Source organism: Drosophila suzukii, chromosome 3 (assembly GCF_043229965.1).
Source record: "Drosophila suzukii chromosome 3, CBGP_Dsuzu_IsoJpt1.0, whole genome shotgun sequence".
Taxonomy (NCBI): domain Eukaryota; kingdom Metazoa; phylum Arthropoda; class Insecta; order Diptera; family Drosophilidae; genus Drosophila; species Drosophila suzukii.
Window position 1 is genome coordinate 77,313,645 of NC_092082.1, and position 20,635 is coordinate 77,334,279.

General features: G+C 40.8%; 1 protein-coding gene across 2 annotated transcripts; it reads left to right on the plus strand.

The window, feature by feature from the left end:
* Window positions 1–16,227: 16,227 nt before the first annotated feature.
* LOC108019259 (probable cytochrome P450 313a3) lies at window positions 16,228–20,384 on the plus strand. Of its 2 annotated transcripts, none has more exons than XM_070996065.1 (7): window positions 16,228–16,619; window positions 18,712–18,912; window positions 18,968–19,153; window positions 19,213–19,285; window positions 19,347–19,473; window positions 19,525–20,098; window positions 20,160–20,384. In XM_070996065.1, exons 2-7 carry the CDS (start codon window positions 18,717–18,719, stop codon window positions 20,318–20,320), a joined length of 1,317 nt encoding a protein of 438 aa, XP_070852166.1. In that variant the 5' UTR covers window positions 16,228–16,619; window positions 18,712–18,716; the 3' UTR covers window positions 20,321–20,384. The 2 variants fall into 2 exon arrangements, with proteins under 2 accessions (XP_070852166.1, XP_016942548.4); XM_017087059.4 differs by lacking the exon at window positions 16,228–16,619 and adding an exon at window positions 18,479–18,650.
* The last annotated feature ends 251 nt before the right edge of the window (window positions 20,385–20,635 follow it).

Here is a 20,635-nt window from a genome sequence, read left to right on the forward strand (position 1 = left end):
CCGCTTGTTTACTAAACAAATCGACTGAAAAGGGGTGTCACTAGATGGGAAGGTGGAGGGTAGGAGGGGTCTCCAAGGATGGATCGAAATTTATGCCCGTCAACAGCGATTAAACAGCAAACGAGGCAATCAAGACGATCCAGACACATGCCAGAAGTCTCAACCCCAACCGCAGATGCTGCAACTCGTTAAGATTTTCTTCTTCCGATTCTTCTTTTATAATGAACCAACAAAAATATATGACCTAAAAAGTTTTAAAATTAATTTTTTTTATCTCTTGAATTTTTTATAGTAAACCGATCGAAATAATGGTCAATACCTACAACAAATATTATTTTTATTTTTAAAGCCAATTTAATATTTTTTAGTATAATTGTTGATATTATAGGACAATTAAAAATTAAAGTTTTATTTATTTTAATTTTTTTTATAGGTTGGTATGTATATAAATAGTAACAAATAGCACAACATAAGTGCAATATTCTTGATCTGTTAAAATAATTCCCAGGATCTTTTCTGATTAAAACCTTCACCTTTTATTTATCCGATAGTATGATATGACGCAAGATAGCTGTTTACTTTATGTTTATGTAAATACTGCAGGAACTAACTAATATTTGGTTTAACCCCTCCAACCCTTTTTGTGGGCACAACGACCTCAAGTGTGTCGCAAGCGGGCTCTTGTCCTCGATATATCCGCCTGCACTGACACAGCACAAATTTGGACACATGTCCGCTAGACCGCAGAACGACTGCCAAAAGTGATGTCCACCAGCCATGTCCGCTTTCCACTCCCCCTCCTTGTCATCGTACTTTTTCCTGACCTCGTCCTGTGTCCACACAACGGCAGCTGGAATGAAATCGAAACCGAGTCCGTCGCGCCTGCGCCCTGAAAAGCAGGTAGAAGTCCTTCGGATCTTTTCGTTTGCGTGCAGAAACACTTGACTCGGATTGTTTTGGACCCTGCGGTTGAGATTTTATGGGTCTGGTGCAGTTGCAAGTGCAATTAAACGGCAAACAAAGCGAAACCGCAGCTTGTGCCCAGGTAGATCAGAGATCAACTGTCAACTGGCTGCCGCAATTTTCTTGGAGCACTTCCTGGAAACCCAATACGCGATCCTAATTAAGCATAAAGAGACTAATTTCCCCGGTGGCGATGCCCCTATGCTCCATTGTGTGGGAAAATCTAATTGGAAAACCAAGTCGCTTTTCTCGCGGTCTTCAAATTACGCTCATTGCACCGAGGCCTGTGCGCAGGCGCACTGAAAAACACGGGAATGGGATTACTGTGGAAAATTCGGATTTCCCGCTTTGTTTTCGTGTAGTTGAATATCCTTGGGAAAGCCGGCGATCAGGATTTCCTCAGTGTTTTTCCTTGGCTGTGTGAAAGCGGTAAGTAAATAATATTTTGTACAATATTTACGTGATTTTGGAGCAGTCCGATTTCCTGGTAGAAGTCCTAAATGCAACCAAGGATGTCGGATGTGCCTACAGGTTGAACAGGATATCCACAGGATATTCATTGGATAAACAGGTGTATGGTGGTATTTTCCCAGGATAAAACTGGCATCAAACCGTAATGTAATAGTAAGTATTCCCCCCTTTGGAACGGTAAACATGTCAATAAATCATCCCAGCACTTTTGTGTCATCCAACCACTCGATGGAAATCAATAGCCGGAAAATAGTTTTCCAAGGCAAGCGTAAAACAAATCCAATACCGAAAACACCAGAAATCACAAATTAGCTACACGAAAACCGTAGTGTGAGAAAAAACCGAAGAGCGACAGCATTTAAATACGGGAAAAATCATTGACACATGGGACTCCATCGGTTGCCCCGTCGAAATCAACTGCAACCTTATAGTAACATCTGGACAAGTATTAAAAAAACAATAACAGACCCTTAAGTGACATGCACTGTGACAGGATCTTTAACGGCAACTCGCCCGTGGAAGATTACAATTTATGACTGAGGCTGATTCTCCAAATATTTAACCAGAAGTTGGGGGCACAACGTGCATTTCTGAAGCCTATTGGAATTTGTTACACTGCGGTGGATGTGGAAAAAACGAGCAGGAAAAAATGGAACAAATTCTGAAAGATTTCCGTGAGAAACGATACAGGATGTGGGCTCATGTAAATGAGTGTGGGGCGAAGCTAAACTATTTTAATTGGACTGGAGGGAAATATCTTGAAAAGGAAACTTAAAAAATCCTTTTCTATCGCTTCTGCTGATTTATTTACGATTTTTACGAGCTGTGATCTGAAACTTGAGGCTGGACTATCTTCTCGCCCTGCTCCAGTTATAATTCTTCCCCTGCGATAAGCCTTTATCGCCGAACAGAATAACACTGAAAATTGAGCAGTTCGAATGTTATTTACGAGCCGACTTCCCAGATAAGCCCGATGAGATTACAAGGGATCAAAAATGCCAGAGCCAACTCAAATTTCATGTCCAACCAAAGGGCGAAGGAGTCCGTATTATGACTCAATAATACTTTCAATATTTATATCAATTGTTATTAAATATTATTGGGCAGCAAGAACAACCCTTACCCTCAACCCCATTCGATTCCTCCTGGAAATTGGAAACCGCAAGGAGCAATCAAAGTCAACGGTGAGAATTATTGGGTTTCGGCAATTTATGTTTCAGGAAAAACGAGGGTGATTGTGCCCAAGTGTTGGGTGTCAGGGTTCCGGTGAAGTTGAGCTTCTGTTTCTGTCGCAGATCGGCCCAAGTGGTCACTCAATCCCCAAATGGCCCTCGATTAGAGGGTGCCAGGAAGGTAATTTACCGGCTGAGCTGAAAGAAATCGTATATCACGGAACTTAAGCGATCCCGGATGTGTCGAATGGACATTTGCATAGGGCGTATGGAGGTGGGATATGCAAAGCGAAGCCACAGATGTTTCCACATCGGAACCACACTCTTATCGGACCCCAGACTTCCGCTCTGCCCACCTTCCGAAAACTAGGAGATCTGGGCTACTGCCAGAGGTTCTTGGTTCCCACACCTGCAGATCTGCTCTGGGAGAAAAACTATCTCGAGAACGACCCGACCCAGATGCAATGTACTCATCATTGTTATCTTGGTAAATATTTACCCCTAGATAAACTATGTTTGTCCCGTCCCGAGAGCCATTCTATTCATTAGTTTCAGTTTAGTTGTTGACTTGTTACTGCATTACGCATACTCGCACTTCCTTCGTAACCTCGACTAAGTCTGTTCATTCATAAAATTAGATTCAGCTGCAATCCGAATGGCATCTTACAGATCTTGCACTATCTCTGAGATACATATTCGGAATGCCAAACAAAAACGTTGCCGCTAAGTGTAAATAAGTTTCGGGCCGCCGTTATCTTTAGCGTTCTTTTGATAAAAGTTTTGTCTGAAATGCGGCAAGCAGCTGGCTAAGTTTAAGAACCTTTCCCACAGAGCGCATATCTGTACATAGAAATTATTGTAGAAAAGACTGGAAATATTGGCCCGTTCTGGATTTTTGGGCTAAGTTCAAAGGTCATGGTTGAAGAAAACCTAGCAGAAATTGGTAGTAAAACCCGTTTTTCCATGTCCGAAATCGAGTTGGTTCCTGATTTATTTTTAAGCCCCGAGCTGACCCATGAGAAGTTTTCGTCCATTTTGACCTTTGACACCGACCGACCCGAAAGCACTCACCCCTAAGAAGAGCCCGCCAAACGGGATAGTTCAAAAAACCGAACCGAAAGTAGTTCCGTTTTCCATCATTTGATTATGAATTAAAGACACAATCGCATGGAGTCCGGCGATCAGAGTTCAATTGCTCAATTAGCCGATCGGAACTCCTGTGCTGGAAGCTGTGAATGGATGCGATGGCTCATAACTTGCCCACTCAATGGGTTTTCCACAATGCGGAGACATCATGTGGAGTGGAGTGGTCTGGAGTGTAGTGCCCCCCAAATGGGGGACTGCCTCTTAATCATGTTAATGGCATTAAGCAGCTTAATCGACGGCAAAGATCTAAGCCACCGCGTCGATAATCAGCCGCCGAGCAGAGCAGAGACCACCCAGCCAGAGTTCGACTCCTACTCCTACTCCTACTCCAACTTCAAGTCTTCTAATTAAAAACAAAAGTCCGCCGCCTTGTAAATGTCAAGCGATTGCCACAGATCACGAACTTCTGCCTCTGCTGTTTTGCAGTTGCAAAATCAAAATGCATTAAGCAAAAAGCAGCCACAATTAGCCGGCAGACTCGAAGTCGGCAAATGACAAACAAATGAGCTGGGTAACTTGAGCTGGGGGAAACAATAAAACAAAAAAAAAAGGGAAAAAAACCAGAGGAGAATCATAATAAAATAATTGACGGAACTGGGGAACTGGACCCCTTGTATTGACATTTGCCACCGGGGGCTGACACGTTTGTCCGCCTGACATTTTAATACGACTGCTTGCGAAAGCAGAGTTGCTTCTCGTGTTTTTGTCAAACGAATTCATAAAAGAATACTGGGGGTATTGAGAGGGGTCAAGCTGAGATGGTGAACTAGGGTTAGGGTTGGGGCTAGAGCAAAGGTTCGGCTCATGTAAATATTTATGTAAAATAGTGCCGAAATAGTTGGGTTGCCTTGGCCACTACTGGGCATCGTAAATCTTGGAAACCCTCTTCCCCAAAATTAATACATACCTTTTTGTGCCCAGTTTCTCACACATCTGCTGGGTCTGAAGACAATGGTTTCCCAGTTAGAACGCCCACAAAATGACCATGAAATTGCTTACGGAAGGAAGGAAGTTCGGGTGCCACAAAAACACGGCCTAAAACAATTGCTTAGGCATTTAGCACGCGGCATGGGAGGCTGGAATGGAAAAACTAGACTAAAATAGTTGTCCCCGAATGGGCCATGAATGAGTTCTGAATGACCAAAGGGAAGTGTGCCGACATGAAGACATAAAAGGCTAAAATGTCCATAAATATGGTCAATTATTTTGGTAGCCAGACAAACACTGGACCTGCGAGGGAGGTGGCCTCCGGGCCTTTCGTCAGCCCGTAAATCACCTTAAAAGACAGAGAAACCAGGGACAATGGTCCTTGGGTAGGTGTGTCACCTTGCCCAACAATGGGCAACACCTTCTGGCCGAGACAAAGACATCATCACTGGCTGTCCAGGGCTTTAAACTATTTCCTATTCGGAGCACACCCACGGCAGATGTCTGCCATCAGAAGTCGATGCTGATGCGGCTAATGCGGTAATTAGATAATACCTGAGCTGAGAAGGGCACGCGGCACTTCCCCCTCTTCCGACGACTTTGATTTTGATTGCCCGGAGGCTGACAAATACGGGTTAACAGATTGCAATCAGCTGGGTAATGCGATATCATACTCGGGTCGAAAAAAAAGAAACCAAACAAACAGAGAAACTCGGCAATTGTCGCAACTCAACCTCAACTCGTTGCCACAGTTGCAACCCCTTGGCGGGAGATCCTGGCCCAGGATCTGTATCAATTTCGGTGACTTCGGGGCATCCCTTTGGCGAGCATCCTTTGAAATCAAAACCGCAAGCATTAGTAAGCCCATTTTTTTGCGACCTCTTGTTCGCCAGCCGCAATTGTAATTTTATAACCCAATTTGAGATGATTTTAACCCGCCAGAGGCAATTAAAAAATGCTATGGGATTGCTCAACTCAATTGAAATTGCAAAAAGATATTTGATACTTTGCGCTAGAAGTTTTCATTAGGCTTTAATTTAGTGGCTGAGCATTTTCCATTCGATTTTCAGCATCCCTAAAATCGAGCATCATTAGGGTCTAACCCTTTTTCGTAATCTTGCTGCGAACTTTGAGCTAGTCAACCCTTTGGCAACCCATCTGACCACTGGTCAAATGTCAGTTATCCATGATCTCACTGCCACAAGGGCAGCTGCTCTGATCTTTTCTCAAGATGCTGCTGCATCCCTGCCTCCCATCGCCAGTCAACCCCCGGGGTTAACATCTTGTTTCGCAACTTTGTCAAACACAATTAAAAAACACACACGAAATAATAATGGAATTTTGATTGAAGTGCCAGCGAAATGTCAATCACAACAATATGAGGATGTTTTCCAAGGATCCGAATTCGCAAAATGGTATTGTAATATTAATTAAGTAGAGTATCGCAGGGGAATAATAAGAATCAAATGGTTCACTAAGCACGGTAGCTTGTCCTTTTTTTGATAAAACCCCTGAGAGTGCTGGAAATTTCATTAAAAATTCCGTTCTTTTTATCCCAAAAAATTCGAGTTTTTCTTTTGAGGAAAATTATACAAATCATGCACCCAAAAAAAACGGAACAAAACTCCTCAAAATGATGTATGCAAATGCAGAAACCGTTGCGGGGTCATCGGGGTCAGTCTTGTCCGAGCCGAAGGGTTGCTCGACTATTTGTCCAGGTGTGTCCCAAGGAAGATCGCTCGCTGATGTGATTTTTCATTAGAAATCCATAAAACTGAAATCGCAAATTGCGCTGCCGTACAGCTTATTTGCGTGACAGCATTTATGGCCATGACAATCGTATCGTAATATCTTCGGGGACTTGAGATAGTCGTATGTTTCGCATTCGAGGCAGCTGCCTTTCCATCAGATACTTGCCAGGATTCAATTAGCTGCAGATTGAAGGAGTTTGAGAGGGAGGAAGACATTTCTAGGGTTCCTGACTTTTATAAAGATTTTATGGGGCTTATCAAATGGACATTCAATGGGCATTCCTCAATTAGTTTGGAGTTTTGGACTTTATTATAGTGTGATACATTTTTCCTTCGTTGATCTTAGAGCTCTAGCTATCTGAAGTAAAGTAAATTGGTGGGTGATTCGTATCAAGAAATTTTGGCGGGATTTCACCATCTATTTCACCCAGTTTCGATCAACAACAAATCCAATTTCTTCTATTCATGCTGGTAAAATGCATGAATCTTTAGATTCAGAACCTTTTTAAAGGTGCCAAAAATGTAGCATAATCTTAATGAAAATTTGGCAAAAATCTCCTTGGCCTGCAATCGAACAAAACAAATCCAAAGCAGTCCATTGTATACAGCGGATTACGCTCCGAGCTGTCAATAAATATTTATGAATATAATAAAGTCAACTCAGGGATAAGAACAAAAAAGTGATGCCACGCGGCTTTTCTTTATTCCCTTCGCGAGGGAAAACAAATTTGTTTGCTTTCAGTGCTGCTGAAGTGTTCAAAGGAATGGAAATCAAGACGCCGGCTCATGCATATGCAAAAGGTAAGCAAAAATATTTGCAGAGCCCAAGGAACTGGGTCAAAGGTTACTGCACACACACACACACCCAGTTTCCGAGCCAGGAGATTTTCTTCGGGGTGTGATTTTCCATGAAAAGGCATATGCAAAAACCGCGCTACCTCCCCTCGCAATTTCCCCCTCCCGAAAACTTCCTCCTCTCACCACGTTACGCTTGACAATTATTTTTGGCACATTTTCAACGGATTTTTCGTTAATTTCCGTTTGATTTTTGAATTGTATGCGTCCGCTTTTTTCACCCATTTTTTCGATGTCCGGGGAAATAGAAAAGCGGAATGCGAAAATTTCATAGTTACGAATACTGTTCCGTGGCCAGTATCATTAATTATCATTTTCAATTTGATGTGTCGCCGGGACTAATTCGATTTTTATGTTCTGCCTGTGATTTGGCGAAAAAGTCGGTTTTATTTTTGCTGTTATGATGCAGAGCTTGTTTTCGATGTACAGGATGACCACATAAAATTAAAAAAGGGATGTTGAAAATTTTCCCTCCCAGTTTAATTTTATTTCAGACAAATAAAGGTGATCTGATTTTTCCTGTGAACAGTTCTGTTATCATAAATTTCCCATGGAGATCTAGCTTTTGGTCTAGTTCTAACGGTCAAATGTCCATCAGATGCCAGAAGTTCAGTTGTTTAACTGGACCAAAACCGCTTGTCACCTCTGAACCCCGCCCCATGTCAGCATCAATTAATAAAGAAAGTTGAACTTTTTACCCTAAAAAAAGGAGAGAAGTGAACACACTTCTTGATTTTCCTCCTTTTAAAAGAGTCAACGCTAAAAGGCCGAGCATCTTTGATCTGCCGAAGATCGCCCTATGAACCCCTCCTCAGCATCATCCCTTTACCCACTTTTTACCCTCTCCTTTCCCTTTTTTCTGGCCTCTGAAGAACTCTTTAAGAAAAATTAATTTTTTTCGGGTATTTTGCACCCAAATATTGTTGATGATAAAAAGGGGAACTAAGCATCTTTTGATGAGGCAGCATCTTGGTTATTCGAGTTCAAGGATCTCGGGTTTAAAGGGTGAGAAGGGTGAGAGGTTCGTTACTTTATTGGCAAAACAGCTATTTAATAATTGCCCCGATTAGAGGTTTTCGGGGGCAAGCTAAAAATAATAAGATTTGAATTTCTCAATCGAAATCAGTCGCTGGTTCGGAATTATCTCGTTCTCGATTAGGTCACTCTCCATATTTGTTCTCAACTATACTTTATAGTCAATTTTAATACGCTCTGCTGATAAGGATTCCCGGAAAATAAAACATTTTGTAGCGACCAAACCGAATCGAGCAGCACTAAAAATTAACAATCCAAACAGTGATAAGCGACCAAGAAATCGGCCAGATAAGCCGCACTAAATTCAAGAGGAACGTTTAAAAGTGGAAAATTCAGCCGTATCCGTGAGATGCCATCGATGCTTTTTGGATGCCGCGTGCGCTCCACTTTACTGCTGCCTTTGTGGTCGCCAACTGGGAAATTCTCTTGTTTCGCCGGTTTCCCTTACAAATTTTCCAATTTTCACCCCCCCACCCCAGAAAACGCCTATCTGCCATCTCGCTCAAGCGGTGGCAAATTGGAGGGGGGAGTTCGGGGGCCCAGTATTTGATTAACAAATAAAAAAGAGCTCTGCTCCGCTCTCAAAAAGTATAAATTCCCTGAGTTGCTCAAAGGGGGCGTGGCCAACCGTTTGAGTGAGTCCGCTTTGAGTGGAATCGAGTTTCGTTAAGAACGTTTCTTATTGCGACCCGTCATTTCAATTCAGTGGGTAGTTTTCCAGTTGGCCTATCTAACAGCAAGAGCTGGCTGTTGGTTTACAGACTGTTAACTCAGTTTATGGAAACGTTTTGTAGAATTTATGGATGATGGAAAAGGGAAATTTTTAGTTTTTTGAGATTCTAAAATTGGGTTTGTATTTTTCTAGAAATTGTATTTTGAGACGTTCATAAAAACCACTATTTTTTATCTTTAGATTTTTTTTATAAGTATTAAAGTGACTTTCCATTTTTATATGAGTCAAACAGAATGAATTAAAAAAAAACTTACAACTATGGATACTATGGAACTATTTATACCCGTTACTCGTAGAGTAAAAGGGTATACTAGATTCGTCGGAAAGTATGTAACAGGCAGAAGGAAGCGTTTCCGACCCCATAAAGTATATATATTCTTGATCAGGATCACTAGCCGAGTCGATCTAGCCATGTCCGTCTGTCCGTCTGTCCGTCTGTCCGTCTGTCTGTCCGGATGAACGCTGAGATCTCGGAAACTATGAGAGCTAGGCTATTGAGATTTGGCGTACAGATTCCTGAGCTTCTTACGCAGCGCAAGTTTGTTTCAGTAGACTGCCACGCCCACTCTAACGCCCACAAACCGCCCAAAACTGTAACTCCTACAGTTTTGATGCTAGATAGAAAATTTTAACTGAAATGTATTGTTCTCAACAATACCTATCGATTGACCTAAAAAAAAGTTTGCCACGCCCACTAAAACGCCCACAAACCGCGAAAACCTGTGACGCCCACAATTTGCATGCTAGATAAGAAATTTTAAAATAAGAAATTTTGAAATGTATTGGTGTCGTCAATACCTATCGATTGATCCAAAAATAAATTTTCCACGCCCACTCTAACGCCCATAACGCTTAAATCTGTCTACCGCCGGTAGGTGGCGCATTTTAATCTCGCTTTGCTGCTTGCATATCTCCATTTCCTTTTGAGTAACGGGTATCTGATAGTCGAGGTACTCGACTATAGCGTTCTTCCTTGTTTTAAATTAACTTTGTGGTAATGAATAGATTGTGGACTTCAAATTTTTTTTATTTAGTTCAAAGTTCCTTAAAGCATTTATAAATGATATACCATTTTCATCTAAACACTTGTTGACCCATTACTACAGCCTGGTTTCTTCATCAATCAATAATAACTGGAATCGCTCAGCATTACCGTTCAAACAACATAGAAATCGGCGACCAGTGAAAAATTTAAAATTGCGAAATTCCACGGCGAGAATTCCTATCAATTAACAACCTTTTGAAGACAGAACTGCCAGGCAGTCGAATCCGAGGAGCTTCATCCACTCCCAAGAAACCTCGCAGCTTGGGCCCATAATAATTAATGATGTGGCGCACTGTGTCTCAACTTTGCGCCGTTGCTGTGCAAATATTAGCAAATTATTTTAGTTTTAGAAAATCTCGCTTCGCCTGGCTGTTTGCATTGCGCCAGCCGTTTGGGTATCCGTTTGCCAGAAATGTCAATTTCCTTAAATACAAAGCCCAAAAGAGCGACTCCGTCTTCGAGTTTATCTTTGAAGGACGAAGAGTCGGGCGTAGCAACCCCTACCATCTACCATCTACCATCTTGGGGGCACTAATGATGTTCTGCTCTGGGTCCTGTGTGGGTTACATTCACTCTCTCACACTCACCCTTCTCCTCAGGATTCGTCCTGGAGACTCTGACAATATTTGCACTTTTCCATTTGGCTAAATGCTGTCCTGAGCTCCCCGAGCTGTCCCCGTTGAACCTTAATTGTTCCTTTGTCAACTACTCGGAGTAATTAAAAACACCTTTCAACTGTCGAACGGCAGAGAGTCCAAGTGAAAGATGTCCTGGCTGTTTCGTCCTGTTTGATTAGCAAATTTGTCAAATTTGCGGCGAAAATCCATTTATCAATCTGCTAATGATTTTCTCTGCTGACTGAGAGAAATCTGTAGTACAGCTGTACTTCAAGTCAAGACTGACTAGCCAAGATTTCCATAATTTACACATGTGCGTAATTTTGGCAAACAAAAAAATTAATTAAAACCGCAGAAGGAGCAGGAACCAGAAAAGCAGCAATTAATTTTCAATTTGAGCCGCATAAACATTTTAATTGTTTGTCTGCAATTTAGCTGCCACAACACGAGTGAACAAGCAAACATATGTTAGATTTCGGGATGGGGTTTTTGGCTTAGGCCATAACCATATAAGCCCATATGTACTCCGATTCAGATTAACGCTGCGGGCACGCTCCAAGCTCCCAGATTGGGGGTTTGCTCCATGAATTTCAATTCGCCTTGCCTCCGCGCCAGTTCTGCTCTATATGTATACCCCACTGGGCTCATTTATGCCACAAAGCGTAAGCAAACTTTCGAGGCGGCAATAAAATCGCAAGACGCCATGTTTAACTGCCGCACAGCTTCCGTAACCACTGAAATCAGAAGGATGTTCCCACACATTCGGCATGCCATTTGCATATGTGCCTGCCTGAAGGATGGAGCGCGGCTTCCTTGTCATATTTCCATTAGCATTTGCCATTTAACTCATCGTGCGGATGCGTGTGGCGGCGGATAAGTGTATCATCTTGCCTTGGCGCGTTTATTACCCATATTCGAGCATCCGGCTTTTATCCTTTCGTCCTGACGCGCCTCGTAATTGCTGCCTTTTGGCGCTGCCTCCATTGTCACGGATGGGCTGCCTCCCAAACTTTATTACTGCCATTGTTTGACGAAGTTGCTGGTTGTCAGGGCGGATGGGTAACAGCCTCTAAGTGACAGATTTGCGGTATTGACTCGAGCTTAATAACCCGCATCCTTTGCAACATCTAAAAAATTTAACTCATCCCCAAAAGAGAAATGTACATTTTTGTACACATACATTCAAATTGTTAGTATAAAAACATATTATTTCCAAAAATGAGAGACAGGGGTGACATCACTTTTTTGTGAAAAATGGCAAAAATTAAACATTTTTAGGTTAGAATGCAAATCGATTGGAAATTGAACAACGAGCTCAACGGGGTGTGACATTCCTCATTCTGAATTATATTTTTGTTATGGCAGCCAAAAAACTGAATTTTTATAGCGAAAAAATGATTAAAATTTTTGTCAAAAATACAAAATTCAGATTTTTGTCAAAAGTGTGACATTTTTCTTCGGGTTTTCCACCGTAGTTCAGCCAAATCAAGGCGTACAGCTAAAAGACCGACTGTTTTGAGCAGCCTGCTAAATATGCTAACGGTCCTTATCACTTTTAGGAAAATTTATTTTTTGACCAATTTTCTCAATTTTTGTAGGGGTGACATCACTTTTTTGCGAAAAATGGCAAAAATTAAACATTTTTAGGTTAGAGTGCAAATCGATTGGAAATTAAAGAACGAGCTCAACGGGGTATGACATTCCTCATTCTGACTTATATTTTTGTTATGGCAGCCAAAAAACTGAATTTTTATAACGAAAAAATGATTAAAATTTTTGTCAAAAATACAAAATTCAGATTTTTGTCAAAAGTGTGACATTTTTCATCGCTTTTTTCATCGTAGTTCAGCCAAATCAAGGCGTACAGCTAAAAGACCGACTGTTTTGAGCAGCTTGCTAAATATGCTAACGATCCTTATCACTTTTAGGAAAATTAATTTTTTGACCAATATTCTCAATTTTTGTAGGGGTGACATCACTTTTTTGTGAAAAATAACAAAAATTAAACATTTTCAGGTTAGAATGCCAATCGATAGGAAATTAAATAACGAGCTCAACGAGGTATGGCATTCCTCATTCTGACTTATATTTTTGTTACGGCAGCCAAAAAACTGAATTTTTATGGCGAAAAAAGGGTTAACGTTTTTGTCAAAAATACAAAATTCAGAATTTTGTCAAAAATTCGACATTTTTCTTCGGTTTTTTCATCGTAGTTCAGACAAATCAAGGCGTACAGCTAAAAGACCGACTGTTTTGAGCAGCTTGCTAAATATGCTAACGATCCTTATCACTTTTAGGAAAATTTATTTTTTGACCAATTTTCTCAATTTTTTTAGGGATGACGCACTTTTTTGCGAAAAATGGCAAAAATTAAAAGTTTTCAGGTTAGAATGCAAATCGATTGAAAATTAAACAACGAGCTCAACGGGGTATGACATTCCTCATTCTGACTTATATTTTTGTTATGGCAGCCAAAAAACGGAATTTTTATGGCGAAAAAAGGGTTAACGTTTTTGTCAAAAATACAAAATTCAGAATTTTGTCAAAAATTCGACATTTTTCTTCGGTTTTTTCATCGTAGTTCAGGCAAATCAAGGCGTACAGCTAAAAGACCGACTGTTTTGAGCAGCTTGCTAAATATGCTAACGATCCTTATCACTTTTAGGAAAATTTATTTTTTGACCAATTTTCTCAATTTTTTTAGGGATGACACACTTTTTTGCGAAAAATGGCAAAAATTAAAAGTTTTCAGGTTAGAATGCAAATCGATTGAAAATTAAACAACGAGGTCAACGGGGTATGACATTCCTCATTCTGACTTATATTTTTGTTATGGCAGCCAAAAAACTGAATTTTTATAGCGAAAAAATGATTAAAATTTTTGTCAAAAATACAAAATTCAGATTTTTGTCAAAAGTGTGACATTTTTCTTCGGGTTTTCCACCGTAATTCAGCCAAATCAAGGCGTACAGCTAAAAGACCGACTGTTTTGAGCAGCCTGCTAAATATGCTAACGGTCCTTATCACTTTTAGGAAAATTTATTTTTTGACCAATTTTCTCAATTTTTGTAGGGGTGACATCACTTTTTTGCGAAAAATGGCAAAAATTAAACATTTTTAGGTTAGAGTGCAAATCGATTGGAAATTAAAGAACGAGCTCAACGGGGTATGACATTCCTCATTCTGACTTATATTTTTGTTATGGCAGCCAAAAAACTGAATTTTTATAACGAAAAAATGATTAAAATTTTTGTCAAAAATACAAAATTCAGATTTTTGTCAAAAGTGTGACATTTTTCATCGCTTTTTTCATCGTAGTTCAGCCAAATCAAGGCGTACAGCTAAAAGACCGACTGTTTTGAGCAGCTTGCTAAATATGCTAACGATCCTTATCACTTCTAGGAAAATTAATTTTTTGACCAATATTCTCAATTTTTGTAGGGGTGACATCACTTTTTTGTGAAAAATAACAAAAATTAAACATTTTCAGGTTAGAATGCCAATCGATAGGAAATTAAATAACGAGCTCAACGAGGTATGGCATTCCTCATTCTGACTTATATTTTTGTTACGGCAGCCAAAAAACTGAATTTTTATGGCGAAAAAAGGGTTAACGTTTTTGTCAAAAATACAAAATTCAGAATTTTGTCAAAAATTCGACATTTTTCTTCGGTTTTTTCATCGTAGTTCAGACAAATCAAGGCGTACAGCTAAAAGACCGACTGTTTTGAGCAGCTTGCTAAATATGCTAACGATCCTTATCACTTTTAGGAAAATTTATTTTTTGACCAATTTTCTCAATTTTTTTAGGGATGACGCACTTTTTTGCGAAAAATGGCAAAAATTAAAAGTTTTCAGGTTAGAATGCAAATCGATTGAAAATTAAACAACGAGCTCAACGGGGTATGACATTCCTCATTCTGACTTATATTTTTGTTATGGCAGCCAAAAAACGGAATTTTTATGGCGAAAAAAGGGTTAACGTTTTTGTCAAAAATACAAAATTCAGAATTTTGTCAAAAATTTGACATTTTTCTTCGGTTTTTTCATCGTAGTTCAGACAAATCAAGGCGTACAGCTAAAAGACCGACTGTTTTGAGCAGCTTGCTAAATATGCTAACGATCCTTATCACTTTTAGGAAAATTTATTTTTTGACCAATTTTCTCAATTTTTTTAGGGATGACGCACTTTTTTGCGAAAAATGGCAAAAATTAAAAGTTTTCAGGTTAGAATGCAAATCGATTGAAAATTAAACAACGAGGTCAACGGGGTATGACATTCCTCATTCTGACTTATATTTTTGTTATGGCAGCCAAAAAACTGAATTCTTATGGCGAAAATGGATTGGAAATTAAAGAACGAGCTCAACGGGGTATGACATTCGTTATTCTGATTTTATTTCGAACTAAGCCGACCAAAAAACTGATTTTTTAGAACGAAAAAAAGAAAAAATTGTTCTTACAAAACTTACACAAACTGTGTATGGAAGGAAGACCAAGAACACCCGTGCACTTATCGATTCTATGAACTTACCCTCGCCACCTAGCGAAATAAACGCAGCCAATGGAGGAGCTTCTGATTGTTGACCTCTTGAACTGTATCGGGACTTAATAGAAACGCAATCAAATAATTGCGCAAAGTGTGCCACAATCAAACATAGCAACAAATTAACCAAACGCCAACACCACCGACAATTTTCAAACTGCAAATCGATAAAGCCAGACTGCGCCCCATGCGAAATGCGAAGAAACCGCAGAGAAAATATTATAGAATTATCCAGTTGGTGGATGGATCGGCAGACCGAAAAGCGATAAGTTTACAATTGCTTATGACTTCAATTAATCTGTGAAAGCGCCTACGCAGGCAGGTCTTCTGGGCTCGCTGGTGAGGAGAGTTCGGGGCATTGGATCTTCAGATGCTGCGGATTCTCGCAAGCACGAAAATGCGAAAAACAAAAAAAAAAACCAATTGAACTGGGCAAGAACTGGCTGCGGTCTAAGTCTGGTTCTGGCTGTGGGTCCCAGGTTCGGGTCTGGAGTTAGGATCCCAGACCGCAAGACTCAAACACCCAAACCCAAACGCAGCCGCCGCAAGACAATTGACCTGAAATTTCATTGAAGATGTGCCCGGGGTCTGGCCTCAGAAATCCATACCCGTCTTAGAAACGGTAAATTGCTTAGTCATCTCCCCCATCGGTGATTGTGATCACGATCATTATAATTATCTGGCTGTGCCATTATTATCAAAATGAAATCGCATGCATGTCCATGTCCACGTAGCTCGTTGGGTGGGTGGGTACCTCGGATCTCGGAAGTTAGGACCTGAACCGGCACGCATCTGGGATAGCAAGAGCTTAGCCCTATTTCACACACCCACAAAGTCTCAGGGGCGAAACTCATGGGAGCGGACTAGCCCCATACATGACTTACATGTGAAATAATTCGCTGCCAACTTTTTCTCTTCTGTAATTTTGCAGGTGTTTGAATCCTTTTTCCGCTTCATTTTCAATTTACGCAAATGGACTTCGATTCGCGGCGCTGCGGAAAACGGAAAATGATATCTGAAAGTGCACACATGAGGCCCGCCAGGTGCTCAAATTGCCGCAGGTCCAATCCCCAAATGCAACATCCAATGGCAGGAAGGGGTTAGGCGAGCAAAGTTCATGGCCAGCGGACGTGTGTGCTCACCAGATGCATCTTCATCTCCATCTCGATTGCAGAGGCAGTTGTAGTTGCAGTTGCAGTTCCAGCTGTGCAGTAGCCACAGCTCAGTGGAGTTCCAGTGGAGAAGCAGCATTATTTTCGGCCGGCCACTGGCGATGTACGGATGTCATTTGGGCCACCTTTGAACTCCTCACGCGCCTCCTGAAAATGATGAAAGCGCCGCAGCTAATAGGAAAAATGGTAAGACACTTTTTGCTTTTCATTTGTTTGCTCAAGGAAAATTAAAAAGTTGATTAAGTTCGAGGATGCCGCTGGAAAGTGCATTGAAAGTTATCTTTTACTATTTGCTCGTGAACTGTGACCTGAAAAATATTAAAAATAACATCTGAGAAACGTCATGCGAGTGTGAAAGGCTTATTATTTTTATATATTACATGATAAAGTTTTAATTAGGTGATTTGCATATAACGACTCCCTGCATTTATAACAGCAGTCGTTTAGACAATAACAAGGTTATTATTTGAACAATGCATAGAACTAGAGGTCTATGTACTCAACAAAATGTGTTTCAGTTCTTTTTATAGTTTGATTACCGAAAGCATAAATGGTCTGCAATAAAAACAATAAACCATTTTCATATACCGACAAGAAGAGTTTCTTAAGAATGAATAAAGTTTAACAACTTTTTTTAAATTATGTAAAATATATCTAACCCAATAACTTGGAAAATTGCAAAAATATCTGCCAAGTAAATCATTTGAAGAAGCATAAAACAGCGGCCAAACCCCAAACGAAAACGAAAACATGTCATTGCGAGCGGGCAAAGTGGAGCTAGAACATAAAATTAAAGATTTGTGCCCGGCAAGCGGCTCCCAAGTATCCCAGCTATACAGTAGAACCTGTGGCCAGAGGGTCCAGAGCACAGAAGCAGCCATAAAGATGCTTTTACGGCCACCGGACTGGAGGCGAAACCGAAGCCCAAGTCCAGATGATAAATTGTCTACCACGGCCAGTTGGCTTGTTGGACGTTTGTCGATTATTTGCCTGGATTTCCCCTTTTTTTCTTTGCATTTTCTATTTACTATATTTCGCCAGTGCAGGTCGACAACTTTTCACTGCCGACGACACTAACGGCTACCATAGATCAGTTCCGACCCGGCTGGAGGACCACGACCATGTCCTCCTCTGGGTTCCTCTGGGCTCCGAGCGGGGCATTAGATTAGACAATTTGTTGGGGCTCCGGCGAACAGTTTGTGCCTGCAAGCGCCAGGGTCGAGACTTCGAGGAATTTATCACCGCTCCCCCCTCGAATTTCCCCTGCGTGTTAATTGAAAATTGTACGGTAATGTTGCTTATCGCGCGGCTATCAGACGTCTTACCAAAGTCTGGATCCCCATGGTAAAGCCCCCCCCCTGAATATCTATGGGGCTTGCGTGTGCCGTGACCATGTTCGTGGGCAGCCTGCCACACCTTGAGACACCTTGGTGCTCGCTCTATGCCTCCCAGCTTGCGGTGAAAATTTCTAACACTTTTTGACAACTTTTCGGGGAACGCACTTAAAAAATAATTTATCGCCGCTGACATTTTTCGTGACTTTAATTGCCCCGCTCGCACTTCGATAGTGATTTACCTGTTGCGGTAGAGCAGCTTCTTGTCTATGGATTTTCGGATTTTTTGGGCTTAGCCCGGTAAGCTTAGCCTTAGACTCGTAAGCGGTTGACGCGATTTGGGCTTAATTGCTTTTTCACCCAATACGGATGATGGATCGTACGACGATTGAGGGAGCTCCAAGTTTTCGGAGGGTTCCCTCTAAATTCCCGGAAGTTACTTAACCGCAGTTCCATTTAGTCGTCTGGCTCTTGACCCAATCAAAACATCTTTTTAAATGCGTACAAGCAGAACAAAGTCGAATAGTGTTTAGAGTAGATTAAGGTGAACTTTAGTAACTAAGTACATCTAAGTACATCATACTTACTTATTTAACCACAGAAGCAATTGTACTTTAAAGACTTATAATTTTCTATAAAAGGCTGTGTTAAAACTGCGAAACCAAATCAGTGTTTAGAATTACTCCAGGGTGTTTGTTCACAGAAGCTTAGAATATAGCATTTACCATGCTAACGTTTGAAGTACTCTTAACAGTTGGATTATTTTTTTGGATATATTTCCTATGGAATCGACGCAGGCTTTACATGCTGCTAATGAAGCTGCCAGGACCCATGGGACTGCCCATTCTCGGCTCTGCCCTGAACTACGTTGTCTTCCATAAAAGTGAATTCTAAAATTGTAATATAAGTTATCAATGACATAATCAAAATCGTTTTAACCACAGTGAGGATGAGACTTCGAATTAAGTACATGGACCAGTACGGCTCAACATTTCTGGCCTGGCTGGGTCCAAAGCCAATTGTAATAACACGGGATCCAAATATTGCCAAGGAGGTCCTTTTGTCTTCGGAATGCCTCAATAGGAGTTCCCAAGTGACAGCTCCGTTTGCTGTCAGCGTCGGCCATGGATTGTTTTCAATGGAAGGTACTGGAAAATGTGCTATACTTTCAGCAAAATTGATTTCAAATGTGGTATTTAGCTCAAAGGTGGATGGAACGTCGCAAGCAGATGAATCCCACATTCAAGCATAGTAATTTGACCAGCTTCCTTCCCATTTTCAACGCCGAGGTGAACACGTTAATGACCGTTCTAGACTCGTACGTCGGCCAAGGCGAAAAAAAGATCCTCCATGATATAATCAGATGGTCGTTTAGAGTGGCCACTCGTAAGCAAAATGATCATATGAGTATTATGATTTTGTTGAACCACAATTTTTGTTTACAGAGACCACAGTGGGAACTGATGTGCAGCAAGAAGAAGCCTTTCAGAACGATACAGTTATGAAAAGCTATGAGTCGTAAGGAGTCGATAACCCTTACAGTTGTACACTGATATCCATAATTTTTTTAATTTTACAGGCTTTTGAAGTTATTTACACTGGATGTTATTGTATCGATTACCCGTAACAAAATAATATCCAAGCTGGTCGGAGTTGAAGCGAAGAAAACGTTACATGCGTCCAATATTAACAACGTGATAAGCAAAGTGAGTTTGGTCTCTCTGCTTAAAACTACTATATTAAAGCCCTTCCTTTAGATCATTGATAATAAGCTTAACTCAGAGCCAGAAAGTGGTGCAGGGGCTGAATTTAAATCTGTGATCAACAGGTCCATCGATCTCTATCGTAAGGGAGAAATGCCCCTTGATCAGGTGCGGGCGGAATGTTTTCTTATGGTTGCGGCGGCCTTCGAGACAAGTGGTCTTACGGTTTGCCATACTCTCACACTGCTGGCCATGTTCCCCGAGTACCAGGATACGGTCTATGAAGAGCTCAAAGATATCTTTCCCAACGCCGGGGAGTTCGAAGTAACGTACGAGGATATACGAAAAATGGTTTACTTGGAGCGCGTCTTGAATGAGTCCCTGCGACTTATTCCATCCATTCCGCTTGCACCGAGGGAGACCATTCAGGACTTCCGGCTGTCGAATGGGGTTGTCATACCCAAAGGAGTCTCAATTGGAATCTGTATATTCAGTACTCACCGCAACAAGGAATTTTGGGGACCGGATGCTGAAAAGTTTAATCCAGATAACTTCCTACCAGACAATGTTCGCGATAGGCATCCTTACGCCTATATTCCCTTTACGAAGGGAAAACGAAATTGCATAGGTAAGTCCAGTAGTCTATTACGGAAAACAATCTCTTCATCTTTTTCGGTAATATTTCTTAGGTTGGCAGTATGGAATTATGTCTTCTAAGCTCGCCTTGGCCAAGATTCTCAGGAACTACAAAGTAAGCACATCCTTTCGATATGAGGATCTCGATTTCGTTGACAACATAGGCATGGTGCTGGCTCAGCAACCAGGAATAGAATTTCAAAGACGGACTTAGACTGACCTGAACGAATCATAGTCAGGTCATGCATATTTCTGTAAGACCCTTAAACTTTAAAATGTTTATCAGAATTTTCCTTGATGAAACTGTTTTATATTTGTTTGTTTGAAAAAAAATAATAAATATATCTATTTTTAATAAGTACTTAAAAACATGTATTTCTTTGTTGGTGAAGTTCCAAACCTAATAGCCTTAAAAGGTGCCAGTTTAAATGGAAGTGCAAGAGCATTTGAAAGTTGAAAGGTAAACTCGTATCAGACTAATTAGTCAGTAGAGGTTATAGCCATAAATATGTTTCTAGCAAAATTTGGG